This window comes from Brassica rapa, chromosome A08 (genome assembly GCF_000309985.2).
Source record: "Brassica rapa cultivar Chiifu-401-42 chromosome A08, CAAS_Brap_v3.01, whole genome shotgun sequence".
Taxonomy (NCBI): domain Eukaryota; kingdom Viridiplantae; phylum Streptophyta; class Magnoliopsida; order Brassicales; family Brassicaceae; genus Brassica; species Brassica rapa.
In genome coordinates, this window is record NC_024802.2 from 142,717 (window position 1) to 156,673 (window position 13,957).

At 38.3% G+C, this 13,957-nt stretch overlaps 4 protein-coding genes and 1 pseudogene across 5 annotated transcripts; 1 reads left to right on the top strand and 4 right to left on the bottom strand.

Moving 5' to 3' along the window:
- Positions 1-22: 22 nt before the first annotated feature.
- Positions 23-3,131, bottom strand: LOC103832546 (DNA-dependent metalloprotease WSS1). Of its 2 annotated transcripts, XM_033277758.1 has the most exons (6): positions 2,890-3,131; positions 1,766-2,811; positions 1,500-1,695; positions 740-1,250; positions 606-691; positions 23-513 (listed from the first exon to the last, which is right to left on the bottom strand). In XM_033277758.1, the coding sequence occupies exons 2-6, from the start codon at positions 1,921-1,923 to the stop codon at positions 322-324; spliced, it is 1,143 nt and encodes a 380-aa protein (XP_033133649.1). In that variant the 5' UTR covers positions 1,924-2,811; positions 2,890-3,131; the 3' UTR covers positions 23-321. The 2 variants fall into 2 exon arrangements, with proteins under 2 accessions (XP_033133649.1, XP_009106814.2); XM_009108566.3 differs by having other exon boundaries at positions 606-1,250.
- Positions 3,132-3,540: 409 nt separating this feature from the next.
- On the top strand, positions 3,541-5,772 carry LOC103832549 (annotated as a pseudogene).
- On the bottom strand, positions 5,605-8,971 carry LOC103832716 (F-box/LRR-repeat protein At1g48400-like). The gene is made up of 2 exons (XM_033277407.1): positions 6,371-8,971; positions 5,605-6,273 (listed from the first exon to the last, which is right to left on the bottom strand). The coding sequence occupies exons 1-2, from the start codon at positions 6,534-6,536 to the stop codon at positions 5,651-5,653; spliced, it is 789 nt and encodes a 262-aa protein (XP_033133298.1). The 5' UTR covers positions 6,537-8,971; the 3' UTR covers positions 5,605-5,650.
- A 233-nt stretch (positions 8,972-9,204) lies between these two features.
- LOC103832550 (zinc transporter 11) lies at positions 9,205-10,489 on the bottom strand. Its single transcript, XM_009108571.3, has 2 exons — positions 9,903-10,489; positions 9,205-9,819 (listed from the first exon to the last, which is right to left on the bottom strand). Exons 1-2 carry the CDS (start codon positions 10,375-10,377, stop codon positions 9,320-9,322), a joined length of 975 nt encoding a protein of 324 aa, XP_009106819.1. The 5' UTR covers positions 10,378-10,489; the 3' UTR covers positions 9,205-9,319.
- A 301-nt stretch (positions 10,490-10,790) lies between these two features.
- Positions 10,791-13,149, bottom strand: LOC103832551 (mitochondrial import inner membrane translocase subunit TIM50). Its single transcript, XM_009108572.3, has 10 exons — positions 12,767-13,149; positions 12,527-12,624; positions 12,388-12,424; positions 12,223-12,284; positions 12,030-12,146; positions 11,772-11,876; positions 11,596-11,694; positions 11,362-11,518; positions 11,170-11,272; positions 10,791-11,088 (listed from the first exon to the last, which is right to left on the bottom strand). Exons 1-10 carry the CDS (start codon positions 13,062-13,064, stop codon positions 11,046-11,048), a joined length of 1,119 nt encoding a protein of 372 aa, XP_009106820.1. The 5' UTR covers positions 13,065-13,149; the 3' UTR covers positions 10,791-11,045.
- Positions 13,150-13,957: the final 808 nt, after the last annotated feature.

Below are 13,957 nucleotides of genomic sequence, written 5' to 3' on the forward strand. Positions count from 1 at the left end.
CTCTTCATAAAGCCATATAACATAGTCTACCATGTGCCAAATCCATAAATTCCATTCGAGTGAAAGAGATACATCCCAAACGCAGAGAAGAGGCAGCACACAATTAATAATGGACTTAGTCAAAAGATCTTAAGAACCATCCCATTCCCATGTACTTGAGACTGGCATTCTGGGACAATGATAAAGAAAATCTACTAGTCATATTAACCAACATACAAACTTCGAGGCCTACCTCACCAACGAGCATGAACTCCCTCATAAACTTCGAGAACCAACCCATTCCCAGTACCTCACTTCGAGTACAACACAATAGGAACTCCCTCAAGTGCCGACATTAGGAGCACGAGTCGACAATGGTTGTCCATACGAGTATCTCCACTGACCACAAGCCTCGCATTTCTCCAGATTCACCTCGTTTTCAAGAGTGCAGAACTTGCAAGACCATACTTTGTTCTTCATTTCTCTTTCCTTTGGCTTTGCCGCAGTGCATAGCTCGCATATTGGAGCCAACAACTGCGGAAAAGATAGCAGGAAGCTTCAATTTTCAATTCGAAAAAAAGCAAACAATCTCAGAGGAAATAATATTATTTACAAGACTCACTCACCGGGTTCAATAAGGTGCATTCTGCACACTCCCACATTGCACTTTCTTCTCTGCCTTGGTTTTCATTGCAACTGGTGGATGGTGAAGTTTCTGATGATTTCATAACACCAGATATTGGTTCATCTTTGGAGGAAGACGAAGGACCTTGATCACCAGCTGGGTTGCAACTTCTTTTACTACATCTACTACTTTCAGAAGCTTCTTCCTCTGTTAAATCAATGACATCTGATCCCCAGGAAGATGGAGGGCATGATGAACTGGTAGCATTTGAGCAGCTACTGCTTCTTTTTGCTGACCTTACCGAAACAACAGGTTCCGCACATGCGTCACTATAATTCTCTTGGTCTTCTAAAGCCTCTGCGGACTGGGAACCACACCAGATGTCATCAAGTAAACGCCTTTCAGCAGCCATTGCAGCAGCCTGGATTGGGGTAAGATCTGACATAATGCTGCTATCACCACCAAGGCGTTGAGGTCCTGAGGGTAACAAATTACCCGCACGCACTCTCTTTTCAGCTGCTTTAGCTGCTGTTACGCGAAGAGAAGAGAGGGGAGGCTGACGAGAAAAGCCACCCAAGCGCTTGCCAGGAACATCAAAGCCCTGGCCTGTCCCTGTGATACCCTTTGACATCAACTCCTCACATTCCTGAGACAATGGACAAAATTAGTAATGCAGCAGCAGCAAGTAAAATCTAATTGTCATTTTCCTTTCAAAAAAGGCATATGACTATCCCCTACATAAGAATCACAATTCCACCAATTTGATTTTATCACAAATAAGGCATAGTGGTGCAGCTAGCATGAGCTTAGAACAATGATACTAGTATTCAACAAAGAGAACATCCTACCATTACAAAAAAAAACATCAAACATGAGATTAAGCAAAGGAAAGGACCTTTCGAAGTTCATCCCAAAGCTTATAAAAACTAGCATTGTGAGGACCATGAGCATTGTGGCAAAGCTCGTGGAGCATAGTGTCAAGGATCTCGTGATAGGATAAGAAATCTCCATCGTGGTTTACCCTCCGAAGCCTCAATTTGACATGAACGCCTCTATTAACATTCACTCCCAAAAGCCTTGGATTCGTTGGGCTGCAAGCAATTTCGAAATCAGATGATTAAAAGAGGAAAGAGAGCCCCTTTTTTAAATAAAAAAAATTACCAGAATTCGGAGAGAAGCTTGACACGCCATTTGCGTCGAGTCATAATGGGCTGAACCTGATTCGCCACTTTCTCCAGAATCTTCCTCGCTTCTTCTTCCTTCGGTTTCTTCTTCAACGCCTTTATCTCCCACACCTTGTTCAATTCCCCCAAATTCATCCCCACAAATTCTTCTGGGGACAAAACCTAAGATTCGATTAAAAATTCTAAACTTGTCGGAATCGGAGGAGACCCAGAAGCAGTAAATTCAAATGCGGCTCTTCTGTATATCTCTATTTCTCGTCTCTCTCTCGAATTTTCACGAGTAGAAGAAGAAAAGAGTCTTTGTTGGCGCGGGATCACATCGAATCGAATCGAACAAGAGCAAAACAATAACATTTATATTTTCGCAGAAAATTAAATATCTCTTTAGCCCAAAATTAAATTAAATTATAACCAAGGGGACACACTGTAATAAATGTTTCCTGGAATAATGCCTCTCTCTCTCTCTCTACTCCTTCCCCCTCTTTTATTTTTCCCTTGCTCAGTTTGTTTACACAACTCCCCCAATTCAAAATCATTTTATCATTTTTGCAACATGTGATATATTCTTATATGTATATCAGTTCTAGATTAAATAAGAATAGATATCTATGTTATCATGTTATAAAAACAATAAACAAGCTAAAATCGGTTTTCACAATGATGAAAAAGCGCACTCGTATGTAGGCTATTAGCCGATGACCAAAGGCATGAGCCACGTGGGAGTTTAGTCTGCAAGGGTCCGCTCACATAACTAAGAAATTGAGTACACAAACAAACGTTTTCATTAATGTAGATGAACATACAAACTCGATATAATAGCTACCAGATTAGATCTAAAGTGAATCAGAGACTTTGCTCGCATGCCATTCTCATTTTAACATATAATACATCTTTCGTCTCATTTTCTCATCTGTGTGAAGAGTTCCGATGGCTTTCCTCCTGCTCCTCCCGTGTTCCCACCAAACCCTGAGAACCCACCACCACCGCCTTGCCCTTGGCCAGCGAAACCCCCAAAACCACCACCTGTTGAAAAGACATACAATGGTCCACAGATGTAATAAGAGCATGATTGTGTATGTTTAAGATGTTATATGTATATACCTCCTGATGCTCCAGCAAAACCTCCACTATTAGGAGGAGCAAAGCTTCCAAACCCTCCCGAGCCTGAACCAACTCCACCAAATCCACCACCACCCGATCCTGAACCAAGTCCACCAAATCCACCACCAGCTCCTCCTCCTGGAGCAGCACCGCCGAAACCACCACTACCTGAGGCTAAGCCAGCGAATCCACCAGTTGGACTAGAAGAAGCACCTGCGAATCCCCTACCAGCCGAAGCCATGGCGGCAAATCCACCAGTAGCACTAGACCCAGCAGCAGCAAAACCACCAGATGCTGGTGCAACTGGGAGGCCGCTTCCTGGGTTAGAGCCACCAAATCCGGTAGGAGAACCAAACGTAGCTCCTGGGAGACCAGCACCAAAGACGCAATTCCCCCAAATTCATCCCCGCCCTAAGATTCAATCCTTCCCGAAGCAGATACACACTTATTTGAAAACCTGATTTAATACAGAGTGGCGGGACTAGAGACACAAACGCCACCATTACCACACACAATTGGGCCCATTATAAGCCCATCTCAAACCAAGCCCTCTCGGAAAGCCATATCCACAGCACGTGCCTCCGTTGGTTAAATAAGGTTAAGTCCGGTTTATATTATTCATTCTCAAAACTAATAAACCGCAAAGTCTTACTAAATCCCATTTTCCAGAGAAAAGAAGCGAAATTTTCTCGGGAAAAAGAAAAGAAAATGGCCGAAGAAGAAGAAGAAGAAGCTGCAATGGAGGATCCATGGATTGCTGCACTGGAGGAATCTTGGAATCAGATGTCGAAAGCCAGAGATTTTCTCAAAACCGAAACCTGCAACGAAGTAGCGGCCGTCATCGACGCACTCTTCAAGAGCCAAGAAAGCAGCGAGTACAAATCGGCGCGTGCTCTCTACGAATGCTGCGTCGCTCATTTCGCAGACTTCTTAACCCTAAAGCTTCTCAAGGCGTATCGAAGCTGTTCCACCGATGGCCTCCTCAGGTTCCGGATGATCTACCTTCTCTCCCAAGCAACCACCGAGCTCAGAAGCCGAAACTTCCAGTTCTCTCCCTCCGCTCTCCGCGACGTCAAGCCTCTCGTGATTTCGTGCCTGGAGATGGAAGAAACGAGAGAATCTGATATCAAGATCCTCCGGAGAATCGTCTCCTTCGTGGCTTACAACGTTGGTATGTTGGACGAGGGAGGATGGGAGGAGCTCAACGGTTGCATCCTCGGACTTACTGATACTTACCCTTGCAGAGCCTTTCATGTCTTCCTCGACGTGCCTGCGGTCTGCGATGACTTCATCACCCTACCAGTTATTCAGAGAGTTTACGATGAAGCCGAGTTGGTGCTGCTTAACGCTGAGAGAGTCGGGGTCCAAGATTGGGTCTTGGCGTTTCAAACTGTTGTTAAAATTGGGGTTCATGCCGCCGATTCGGAGATGGAATCGACCTTGATGGAGCGTATTCGCAAGTTGGCGGATGATGCGGTGAAGAAAGGAAAGGGAGAGTTTGTTGATAGAGGGCTCCAAGATCTCAAGACGTTCCTTGCACGAGACGGCACCCTCTCTAAGTACAATAAGGAACAGCGCACCTTTGTAGCGGAGTTAGCTTTCAAGATTGCTTCTTGCCGTCACGAATCTAAGAAAGAAAGAAAGAAGGTTAAGAGTGAGATTTCGAGTGTGCTTCGAAAACCCAACATGTATGGCCATGATGATGATGATGATGATAATGATCACATAGCAGGAGGGTTTGAAATTGATTGGTGTAACCATTTGTCCACCTTATCATCACCACTTGAAATCTTAAGAATCTTTGCGGTAACTGATCTCGAAGAGAGTTCCAGAGAAGTGGCTATCAGAAGGCTAAACCTCCTGCTCTCTGACCACACTACCAAGAAGGTGGTGATAGAGGTTTCAGTGATGAGACAGCTCCAGCCACTGCTCATTTCTTGCCTTAAGGAAGACCGGCTCTCAGTCTCAGACAGCATGTTCAAACTCCTAGGCGAAGTGGTGTTCCACGTTGCTAATGAAGTGTTAAGCAACAAAGAAGAAGACACATGGTTCGATCTATGGGACTATATTGTATCACAATGCAAGACACAGTTCGAGAAAGCGGTCTATATCTTCCAGTCTCTAACAATGATGCTTGATGATATGGATATTTTGATTCCTGTGATTGATGTTCTTCTCCCTGAGATCAACACAAGGCTAAACCCACCGGTACAGCTGCTTCTGGTAGAAGATAATAGTTGCTGGGTCTTGGCGTTTGTGGGTGCTTTTTGTGCAGCGGTTCACTTGGTAGAGGTCACAAGTCATGCTGATTCTGTTAAGGAGATTACTTTGAAGATTATAGATTCGGTGAGAGAGCTTGTGGAAAGAGGAGGAATGGAAGTTGGGGTTGTGAGGAGAGCTTTCACAGATTTGGAGAAAGTTGTGAACAAACAGATGAAATGGTACAGTAAGAGCGACTACGGATTCGTCAAGGGTCTGCTTTCGAGGCTCTACGCAATCAAAGCCATGAAAATGGAAAGCAGGATGGTGTTGTGGAGAATTAATGCGATCGTGGAGAGGGGAGTGCATGATGATCTTAAAGAGTGACCTTGATTGGATGAGCAAACCTGAGGAGGCTTAGGAGTGTTGTATATGATTTGGGAACCATGCATGCAGAGTACGGTTTTTTTACCATTGGAAATGAAATGAAGTGTAAAGAAAGACAAGACACACAAGATTGATAAAAATGTAGTTATGAATGAAAACAATGTGAAGAAAGACATCAAACTGAACAAGATAATCTTGTGCGATGTAATGAGATAGGTAATGGTAGGACATGATCATAATACTTCCACAACCGAATATCCAATCTAGCTTCGACAAGAGAATCATCAAACTGAACAAGATAATCCTGTGCGACGTAACTAGAGTAGTCAAGGAACACAAGACTGGGGGTCTTAAAGATAAAACATGAATCATCTAGATCACAAGAACGGTAGAAAATGGTTATCCTCTTGATGGATGAACCCCAAACCTGTTTGATCCAAAACGAGCTATAAGGTCCATCATAGAAAATGTGAATTTCCTCAAGCAAAGGGCTAGCGAGGAGGACACCATACATTTCAGAAGATGCAGCAAACATGACTGAAAAGAGAGAAAGAGATTTAAGCGCAGGGAAAAGCACACTGAACGTTGTCGTTTCTCGGGCAAAACATCCAAGTGCTAGAGTGAGCTTAACCAGTGTCTTGCTAAAGAACAACTCAGACGGTACGAACTGACGTTTTGGTGATATCAAATGTAGCTCCAAGACTTCACGTTGTAGGGCATTGTAGATCAGAGGGTAGATAAGATGCTGAGCTTTCTCAGATTTCCATTCCAAAGAGAATTTGTGAATGGGAGAATCACCTAGCAATACAAGGGTTCTCCTCACGAAATCAATGAAGCGAAGACCAGCTTTTGGTAGTGAGGGATCAAAGACCATGGTGGACTCATCGAAATCAAGGTTGTGAACCAGCAGTTTGAGTTGGAAGCAAAGATAGGATCTCACTCAGAAGTTCATCTGGTAAGCTACTGATTAAATCTCTACCACCAGTTTCAACCTTTTTGGGAGCCATAGCCTCTCCAGATTTTACAAGTGTACCTGCAAAGCTCTTATTTATGATCATCATCTTATAGAAAAGTTACCAAACGTGACTAAGCAAAATTGTATAAGCATCAAAAACTCAAAACCTTGAAATAGGTTACCGGAGGGTTGATCGAAACTCTTGCTCCTAATTCATGGGGAATATAATAGGTTTCTACCAGCTCGTTTTATTTATCTTTTATTTTCTTATCTATTTTTTCAGATATCATAATTTACCTATATAATTTTTTTAGGGTAGTTCCGTGAGCAACGTGCAGAACTAGCCATGGACATTCGGTTTTCGGTTTGGTTCTATAATTGTAGGATATGCGTTCGAACATTTAGAAAGTTCGATTGGGTTTCGATTTGTTTTTTTCGGTTTTTTGGTTCGGTTAGGGTAACAAACTTGGGAACCGGCTTACATCAGAATAATTTCGGATCCCATTCGGTTCTGGTTTTTTGATTAATTCGGTTAAAAAGGTAAAAAAAATTGAGTTTTGGATTAATGTCAATTTTTTTGAATTTTCGTATAATTTTTGGATAATTAAGATAATTTAAAATATTTTGGATATAAAATATTATAGTGATTCAACATATATTCATTATTATTTATTAGTAACAATCTGCATCATGGACCAATTCATTATCCTAATAACATGCATTATATACATCTTTTGTTCTTGTTTTTAATCTGATCCGAACACTGAGCCGGATTATTTTCTGGATCACCAGATTACTGGATCGATTATGGTGAACTGCGGATCAATACATTAATAAATTTTAAATATTATAATATATGTATATAATATTAAAATAGTTAAATATAAAAAAATTCATGTTTTCACAAAATATAATTAAATACTTAAATATTTTATTTAATTTAACCTTCTCATAAAAAAAATATTATTAACTAATTTTTCTAACACCTTAAGACTTTAGTTAAAATTAATAAATGAGTAAATAACAATTACTATAAAATTAAATTTTAACAAGAGTTATTGAAAAGAAAACTAATAAAAATTTATTGAAAATAAAATTGACAAAATTTTAAATAGATTAACAATAACGAAAATAAAATGATATTGAATTATAACAATGAATTTTAGTTTTTATCACCATTTTCTTTAAATTATAGTAATTGTTTTTATCAAAATAAAGAATTACAAATAAATTAGTTTATGTAATTTTATGAAAAATTTAAAAGTATATCAGGGTTTATTAAATGTTTAGAAAATATCATCACATTCAAATGGATTTTTATCTGGTTAACCAGTGTCAGTTGTGGGTTAATGACAAATTTTCAAGTTTTTTACCAAGTTTTATCCGGTTTTTAATTGCGAGTTTTTAACTAAAATTTTACAAAATAAAATATTTTGATATATAATTTCACAACATTTAAAGGTATAAAAAATACCCATTACAAACTATGTAATTATGAGAACTCTTAAAACCCCTACAAATCTATCTGTTAAATTAGCCCAAAATCTGTTGATTTTTCTTAAAAACAGAAACATTTATTTGGACCATATTTTTGTAGCATTTTAAATAAAATACAGAACTCTTTTATAGAGTAACTATGGAAATAATATTATACTAGTATATATGTTTCCAAACAACACAATAATTGATGTTGTGTCCAAACAATATAAAACACTAAGTCTTATTTCTGAGTAACTTTTATAATTTTCTTTCAAATATTTAAATCAAATAACTAATTAGAACATTCAAATAATTTATGAAAAAATTAAAAATAAGGATAACTTATTTTTGCAGATATAGATAATACAAAAAAAATTCAATCAATATCAAATTAACTAAAATAATGGGTTATTGTGTTTATTTTTCATAAATAAAAAATGACTATTTAAATTCAAATAAAATTTCATATTACATTAAATATTGTATATAAATAAAATGAAATAAATTGACATCAAATCAACTTTATAATTAAATTTTTATTAAAATATATCATACAGTTAATCAAATAAATTACTGAGGAGTTGAACTAACTAAAATTAAATTAAATAATTTATTATAAAATTTCATATTTAATTTATAAAAAATAAAATAGTATATATATATATATTAAAATACACTTAGATAATAATGTTAAAACATATTATTTGAAAGTAAATTCTTAAAATAATTATAAAAAAAAAATTAAACTGATTATAATATGAACCAAATTATTAGCAAGATAAACTACAAAAAATAGTTTTAATAATTTTATACCGCTAAAATCTCTCTTGACAGTAAACAACATCCAATTATTTAAAAAAAAAAGAAATCTGCTCTGTCGCGCGGATCATAATCTATTTAAATCTGAAATAAGAACGTACATAAAATCTCAAACAAATAAATTCAGAAATTATTTAATTTAAAATAAACTATTTCCTTCTTCCGTATATATAATACTAGTTAGTAATATAATTATGTACAACAAAACCAAATACTAATCCATATTATACACTGTTTATAACTAACCAAAGAAATTTGAATTTTTAAAGTTCCGATCAAAATCTAGTGTACTCAATAGAATAAAATGTATGACCCAAAATAGTTTTCGGTTGTCTTCTTTTCGAGTTACAGGAAAATGCCCATGCCTATTGATAAATACAGTCTGTTCAATCTAGAGATTGAGTTTGTTATGTTTCGCGAAACCATTCTATCGATTAGTGTTCACTTGATTCTACAAAACCGGACTGTTCCATACATAAACATCAAAAATCAATGAACTATATTGTATCAAATAACCTTTGTTTTCTCACACATTTAAAAAAAAAAACCCAATTTTATAATTCTAAAATCTGTAGTACTTTTGAGAACAATTCAAGTGTCCCATATCATAACAATGGCGATGACAACAACTCCAGACAAAACAGCCAAAAACTTAAACCTAGGCTCATCCACGTTAACCTTTTTGTTGGGAAGATACCCTTTCGCCAACAAATGATTCACTGACACGTACACGAACACCCCACACGCCAAGCTCATAGACACTGCGAATATCCAATCAGCCACCCTCCCTTGCGTCGTTGCGTCTATCACTATTCCGATCGCAACACCTATCGGGCTCGAGATGGCGAACGCGAAAGAATACATGATGGAGGAGAAGAGAGGACGGTCAGGGATCATACGGAGAAGAGCTATTCCCATGGCTATAGCTGCGAATACCTTGTGGAGTGTTATTGTCCATAGAGCTCTCCACGCATCTGCTTTGGTCTCTGAGATCCCAATGGCTATGCCTTCGAAAACAGAGTGGAAACAGAGAGCTACGATCAGCAGAATGCTATCTCCTATCCCTGAACCTTGATTCGGTTTCTCTTCTCCTGAAAACGAAAAAAGAAGCAAACTTTCAGCATAATTCTTGATTGAGATTTGAGAAATCAAGAATCTTTTTTAAGGTTGGTACCTTGAAGCTCCACGTCTTTGGATGGGGTCTTGGAGTAGACATGAGCGATGACGGAATCAGCGAGCATGGTCAGCATATAACCAGCACAAGCCAACATATAAGCGAATGGGTAAGCAGGAGACGGCTCCGACTCTCCTTCCGCCGTCAGCAAATCCGTAAACGTCTCGTCTGCATCTGACAAGAAATGCATCAGGGCCGTCGCGAGAAACACTCCTCCCGCGAACTGTGTTCCCAGGACCAAAAACGCTTGGCTCCATTTCAAGAAGTAGGGAGACACGCCGCTGATGAACGTGAGCACAAAGATGATGACAAGACATGCGATTTTGACTGTGATTAAGGATTTTGACTTGAGATCGGTACTCTTGGCGGGTGGAGCCTCATCGTCGTCATGGTCTCCTCCACCTCCATGGGAGAGACAAGGGACGACCAAGACAAGAAAGAGGAAGAAGAAGAAGAAGACAAGAGGACGAGACATGTGAAACTTGAGAGTGGGATTGTGGGTGTCTGTGATTCCAAGTTGTGAGATGTGTCGTGTAATAAATATGAGTGGGTGAGTTTTAAGAGTCGTAGTACAATATAAAAGTCAATACTCTGTTTTGTAGTACAATAATTTTATGTGGTTCCTGATTAATTTGACAACTACAATAGTGAAAATGATTACAGGTGAAGGATCATTGTAATTGGTCGTTAGACTTGTGACCCTCTTTGGAGAGGTTGACTGACCCAACTGTACTCTCCCATTGCACCTTAAGGCACGCAATGAAACTGACAGGTAAAATCACTCTATTTTTATCACCAATGCAATACATACAAAATAGACGTTTCAACAAACTTCCTTCTCAAAATTCATAATCATAATTAATTCATTTGGTTGTTAACCAAAACAGATTAGAACAATATAAATTTGCTGATCATATAAAAAGGAAACTCTCATGGAAAAAGTTAACTTTGTAAAGCCGAGACAGAGGTCACACATAACACAACTCTTTTAGATGAGAGAGTAAAGACACGATTTTTTTAGTTTGGAGTTTACCTAAAACCCCCACAGCGAAGAACAGTAAGCTCCTGCTTTTGTTTTATGGTGTAATGCATCAATGAGGATATAATCGTCTCTCACTATACATAAAATGTTTTTAGATCCTTCTAACGCCTCCAGAGTCGGCCTTGTCTTTGTCCTTGCATTCGCCTGCCATATTCAATAAAGACAGTCTTCATATTGGACAACCATAGCAACAGATTTTGCAATTGATACGAAAAGAAGACTCACTTTTGATACTCGATGGACCTCTCAAGGAACTCTTTGGCAACATCTTTTCTCTCGTAAGAGGCTAGAACCGGTCTGATATCAGCTGGACCGTTACGTGCAACATCTGCAGACCCAAACAAAAAAAAAAAAAAGGATCAACCAACCAACATTGATAAAGGCAGTTCACAAGACTGGAACTGAACCATTACTTACATTCGAGGAAGGGTATAAGATCAACAAGCGCAGTGTCATCAGATTCGAGTTTGTAAGGCTTGATTGGCACACAATTCTCTGGCTGAAGGCTTGTATCAAAAGCATTCCCGCTTACATACAGAATCCTCTTCGGGTCTCTGTTCAGCTTCGACAGATCCTGCAGTAAGGGGATTTTAAGAAAGTTGGTTCAGAAGCAGCTGCTTTGGTAGGTGAGAAAGTATGTAACTGACGTACCCTGTAGTGCTTTCCATTCTCATATTTGGTAGCGCCTCTTGCTAGCTTATAACGTATGTAGCCATTCGGGTCTAACTTCTCACATACCGGATATACATACTTAAAGACAATGAAACGAAAGTGTCAATATTAGGAAACTACAACATGCAAAAGGACTAGAAACGAATAGAACCTACCATATCCATCTGGTCAGAATAGACGACAATCTCATAGAATTTGCCAAGGTGCTCCAAGAATGCATCCACACCTGGTCTTTTGAACGTCCTCCACCCTCTTTCTCGCTAATTTTATTGGTGTTGTAAATAAAAAGACAGAATCAGTTTAACAGGACTGATTTGCCCCCCCCCCCCCCCCCCATAACGTAGACACTCTAAGCAAAGCAAATGGTGGTAATGAGAATCCAAATTGAAGAAAATGGGGTGGGTGTTACCTACCTTCCAGTCAGTGTAAAGAAGGGTCTCATTCAAATCAAGAACGAGAGTGTAGACTACATTCTGTTCGGAGGGATGCAAATCAGGAAGAAGCTTTTCCGAGAGAGGTTCTGTAAAGCCCTGTAAGCAGAAATAATAAGAAGAAATGAGAAGAGAAAGAAGAATATAGTGTCAGAAAGGGTGAAAAGGAACATACTTTAACATGTTCCTCGACTTGTTCCCTAAGCTCCAAATACATTTCAATGGCTCTGGCAGGCACTGAACATAATTCAAGCCAAAACCCCAATTCATGATATGTTTAATTAAAGAGATCGATACTGCTACTAGTTGTGGTGATGACATAGAAAAAATGTCTATATACCTTTGATGGCAGCAGAGTACAACATTGCCTGATATTTCTGCAAAAAACATGTAAAGAGGATGATGCATTGTCAAGGGAGCTAATCGAGAAACAAAGGTTAGTCAGAAATGATTTGAGAGAGAGTGTTGTAACAACTCACATCAATGGCGGAGGAAGAATCAAGAGCAGGAGGTGGTGGCTTCATAGCTGATTCACGGAAAGACTTAGTCTTTTCATTCACTTCATCTAATGTGTAAGCTGCACCAATCAACAACAAAACAAGAATCATGAGAGATCTAAAAAGAGTCTAAGATCAACAGTTGAGAGAGTAAGACATGCCATAACTTAAATTGAATGCAAAGTCAAAGAGTAGTTTTAGTAGAAGATGATAACGACATACCATAGCTGGTGTAACCAATTGCAGCGGTGGCACCAGTGAATGCCCAGATGAGTCCGTTACTTAGGTACTTTAGACCTTTCCGCTCCTTCCCTAGAGCCTCCGCGGCGGCTTCAGGAGGAGGAGGAGGAAGGTGATTTGGCGGTGGAAAATCAGAAAAGATGGACTGCTGCTGGCTAGAGGAGGAGACCTTCGATGAAGAAGAAGCTTCCGTAGAGAACAACGCCCTCCTTGGGTTGCGAGATCGAAGCTTGAGTAAACTCGGCACAAGGCGAGATCGAACAGCAATAGACGAAGCCATTTCCCGATTTCGGCGTCTCTGTTTTTGCCCCTGGGGAGGGTTGAAGTAGGGTTTTGAAATGATCGGACAATCTAAAAATAACCCAATTGGTCTTCTTGTTAATAAAAAAAAAACACAATTGGTCTGTTTGGATACAGGATTACGCTGTTTGGTACTCGGTTTATTTAGACATTAGGTTCCAGTTCTGTCTAGAAGTTTAAGATCCCTTCAGATATTTAGAAAATTCAATTCAGTTTATATTTGGTTATTTTGGTTTTTGGTTCGGTTTGGTAACAAATAGGAACCAACTAATATCTGAGTTTATTTCAGATCTCATTCGATTCCGATTTTTTGGTTAATTCGGATTAAAAATCAAAAATTGAATTAAACATAATTTTTTTGGGTATTTAGATAAAATTTTTGGATAGTTAGTTTTAAATATTTCAGATAAAAAGTATCCTAATTATTTGTTTCTATTATTTTAGTCTATAAAAATATTTTTAAATAAAATATAGTTTTTGGTTTAATTTTGTTTTTCTCGGTTCTAAAAATATACGATTAGTTCGCTTAATTGATAGGATCCATATCCTAACCAAAATTCATTTTATGGTTCAGTTCGATTCAGTTATACAGTTCCGAATAAATGTGTTCAGACCTGACACCAATATTACTTATTGACTTCTTTTTCTTAATTTTTGTAGTCATATTTTTCCTATTTACATTTTTTTTGAAACCGGTAAATATATGATACTTTCCAAAATCAAAAATCAGCGAGATAAACATTACAACCCAAAGCTAAAGATGTAACCTAGAAGGCTAGAACACATCTAATTAACATAAAACAAAGAAAGACATAATCACTAAGAACTTGTGGAACAAAAAAATAATCATCAAAGAAGCGAAATAAATCAATA

Coding starts and splice junctions, on each gene's coding strand:
- LOC103832550 (XM_009108571.3), bottom strand. CDS start 10,377: ATGTCTCGTCCTCTTGTCTTCTTCTTCTTCTTCCTCTTTCTTGTCTTG. Junction 9,820..9,902: donor CAAAGACGTGGAGCTTCAAG/GTACCAACCTTA, acceptor TTTCGTTTTCAG/GAGAAGAGAAACCGAATCAA.
- LOC103832551 (XM_009108572.3), bottom strand. CDS start 13,064: ATGGCTTCGTCTATTGCTGTTCGATCTCGCCTTGTGCCGAGTTTACTC. Junction 11,695..11,771: donor ATTCTGACCAGATGGATATG/GTAGGTTCTATT, acceptor ATTGTCTTTAAG/TATGTATATCCGGTATGTGA. Junction 11,519..11,595: donor AGAATGGAAAGCACTACAGG/GTACGTCAGTTA, acceptor CCCTTACTGCAG/GATCTGTCGAAGCTGAACAG.
- LOC103832546 (XM_009108566.3), bottom strand. CDS start 1,923: ATGAATTTGGGGGAATTGAACAAGGTGTGGGAGATAAAGGCGTTGAAG. Junction 1,251..1,499: donor TTTGGGATGAACTTCGAAAG/GTCCTTTCCTTT, acceptor CCATTGTCTCAG/GAATGTGAGGAGTTGATGTC. Junction 514..605: donor AATGCACCTTATTGAACCCG/GTGAGTGAGTCT, acceptor TCTTTTCCGCAG/TTGTTGGCTCCAATATGCGA.
- LOC103832716 (XM_033277407.1), bottom strand. CDS start 6,536: ATGATGATCATAAATAAGAGCTTTGCAGGTACACTTGTAAAATCTGGA. Junction 6,274..6,370: donor TCAAACTGCTGGTTCACAAC/CTTGATTTCGAT, acceptor TTGTATTGCTAG/GTGATTCTCCCATTCACAAA.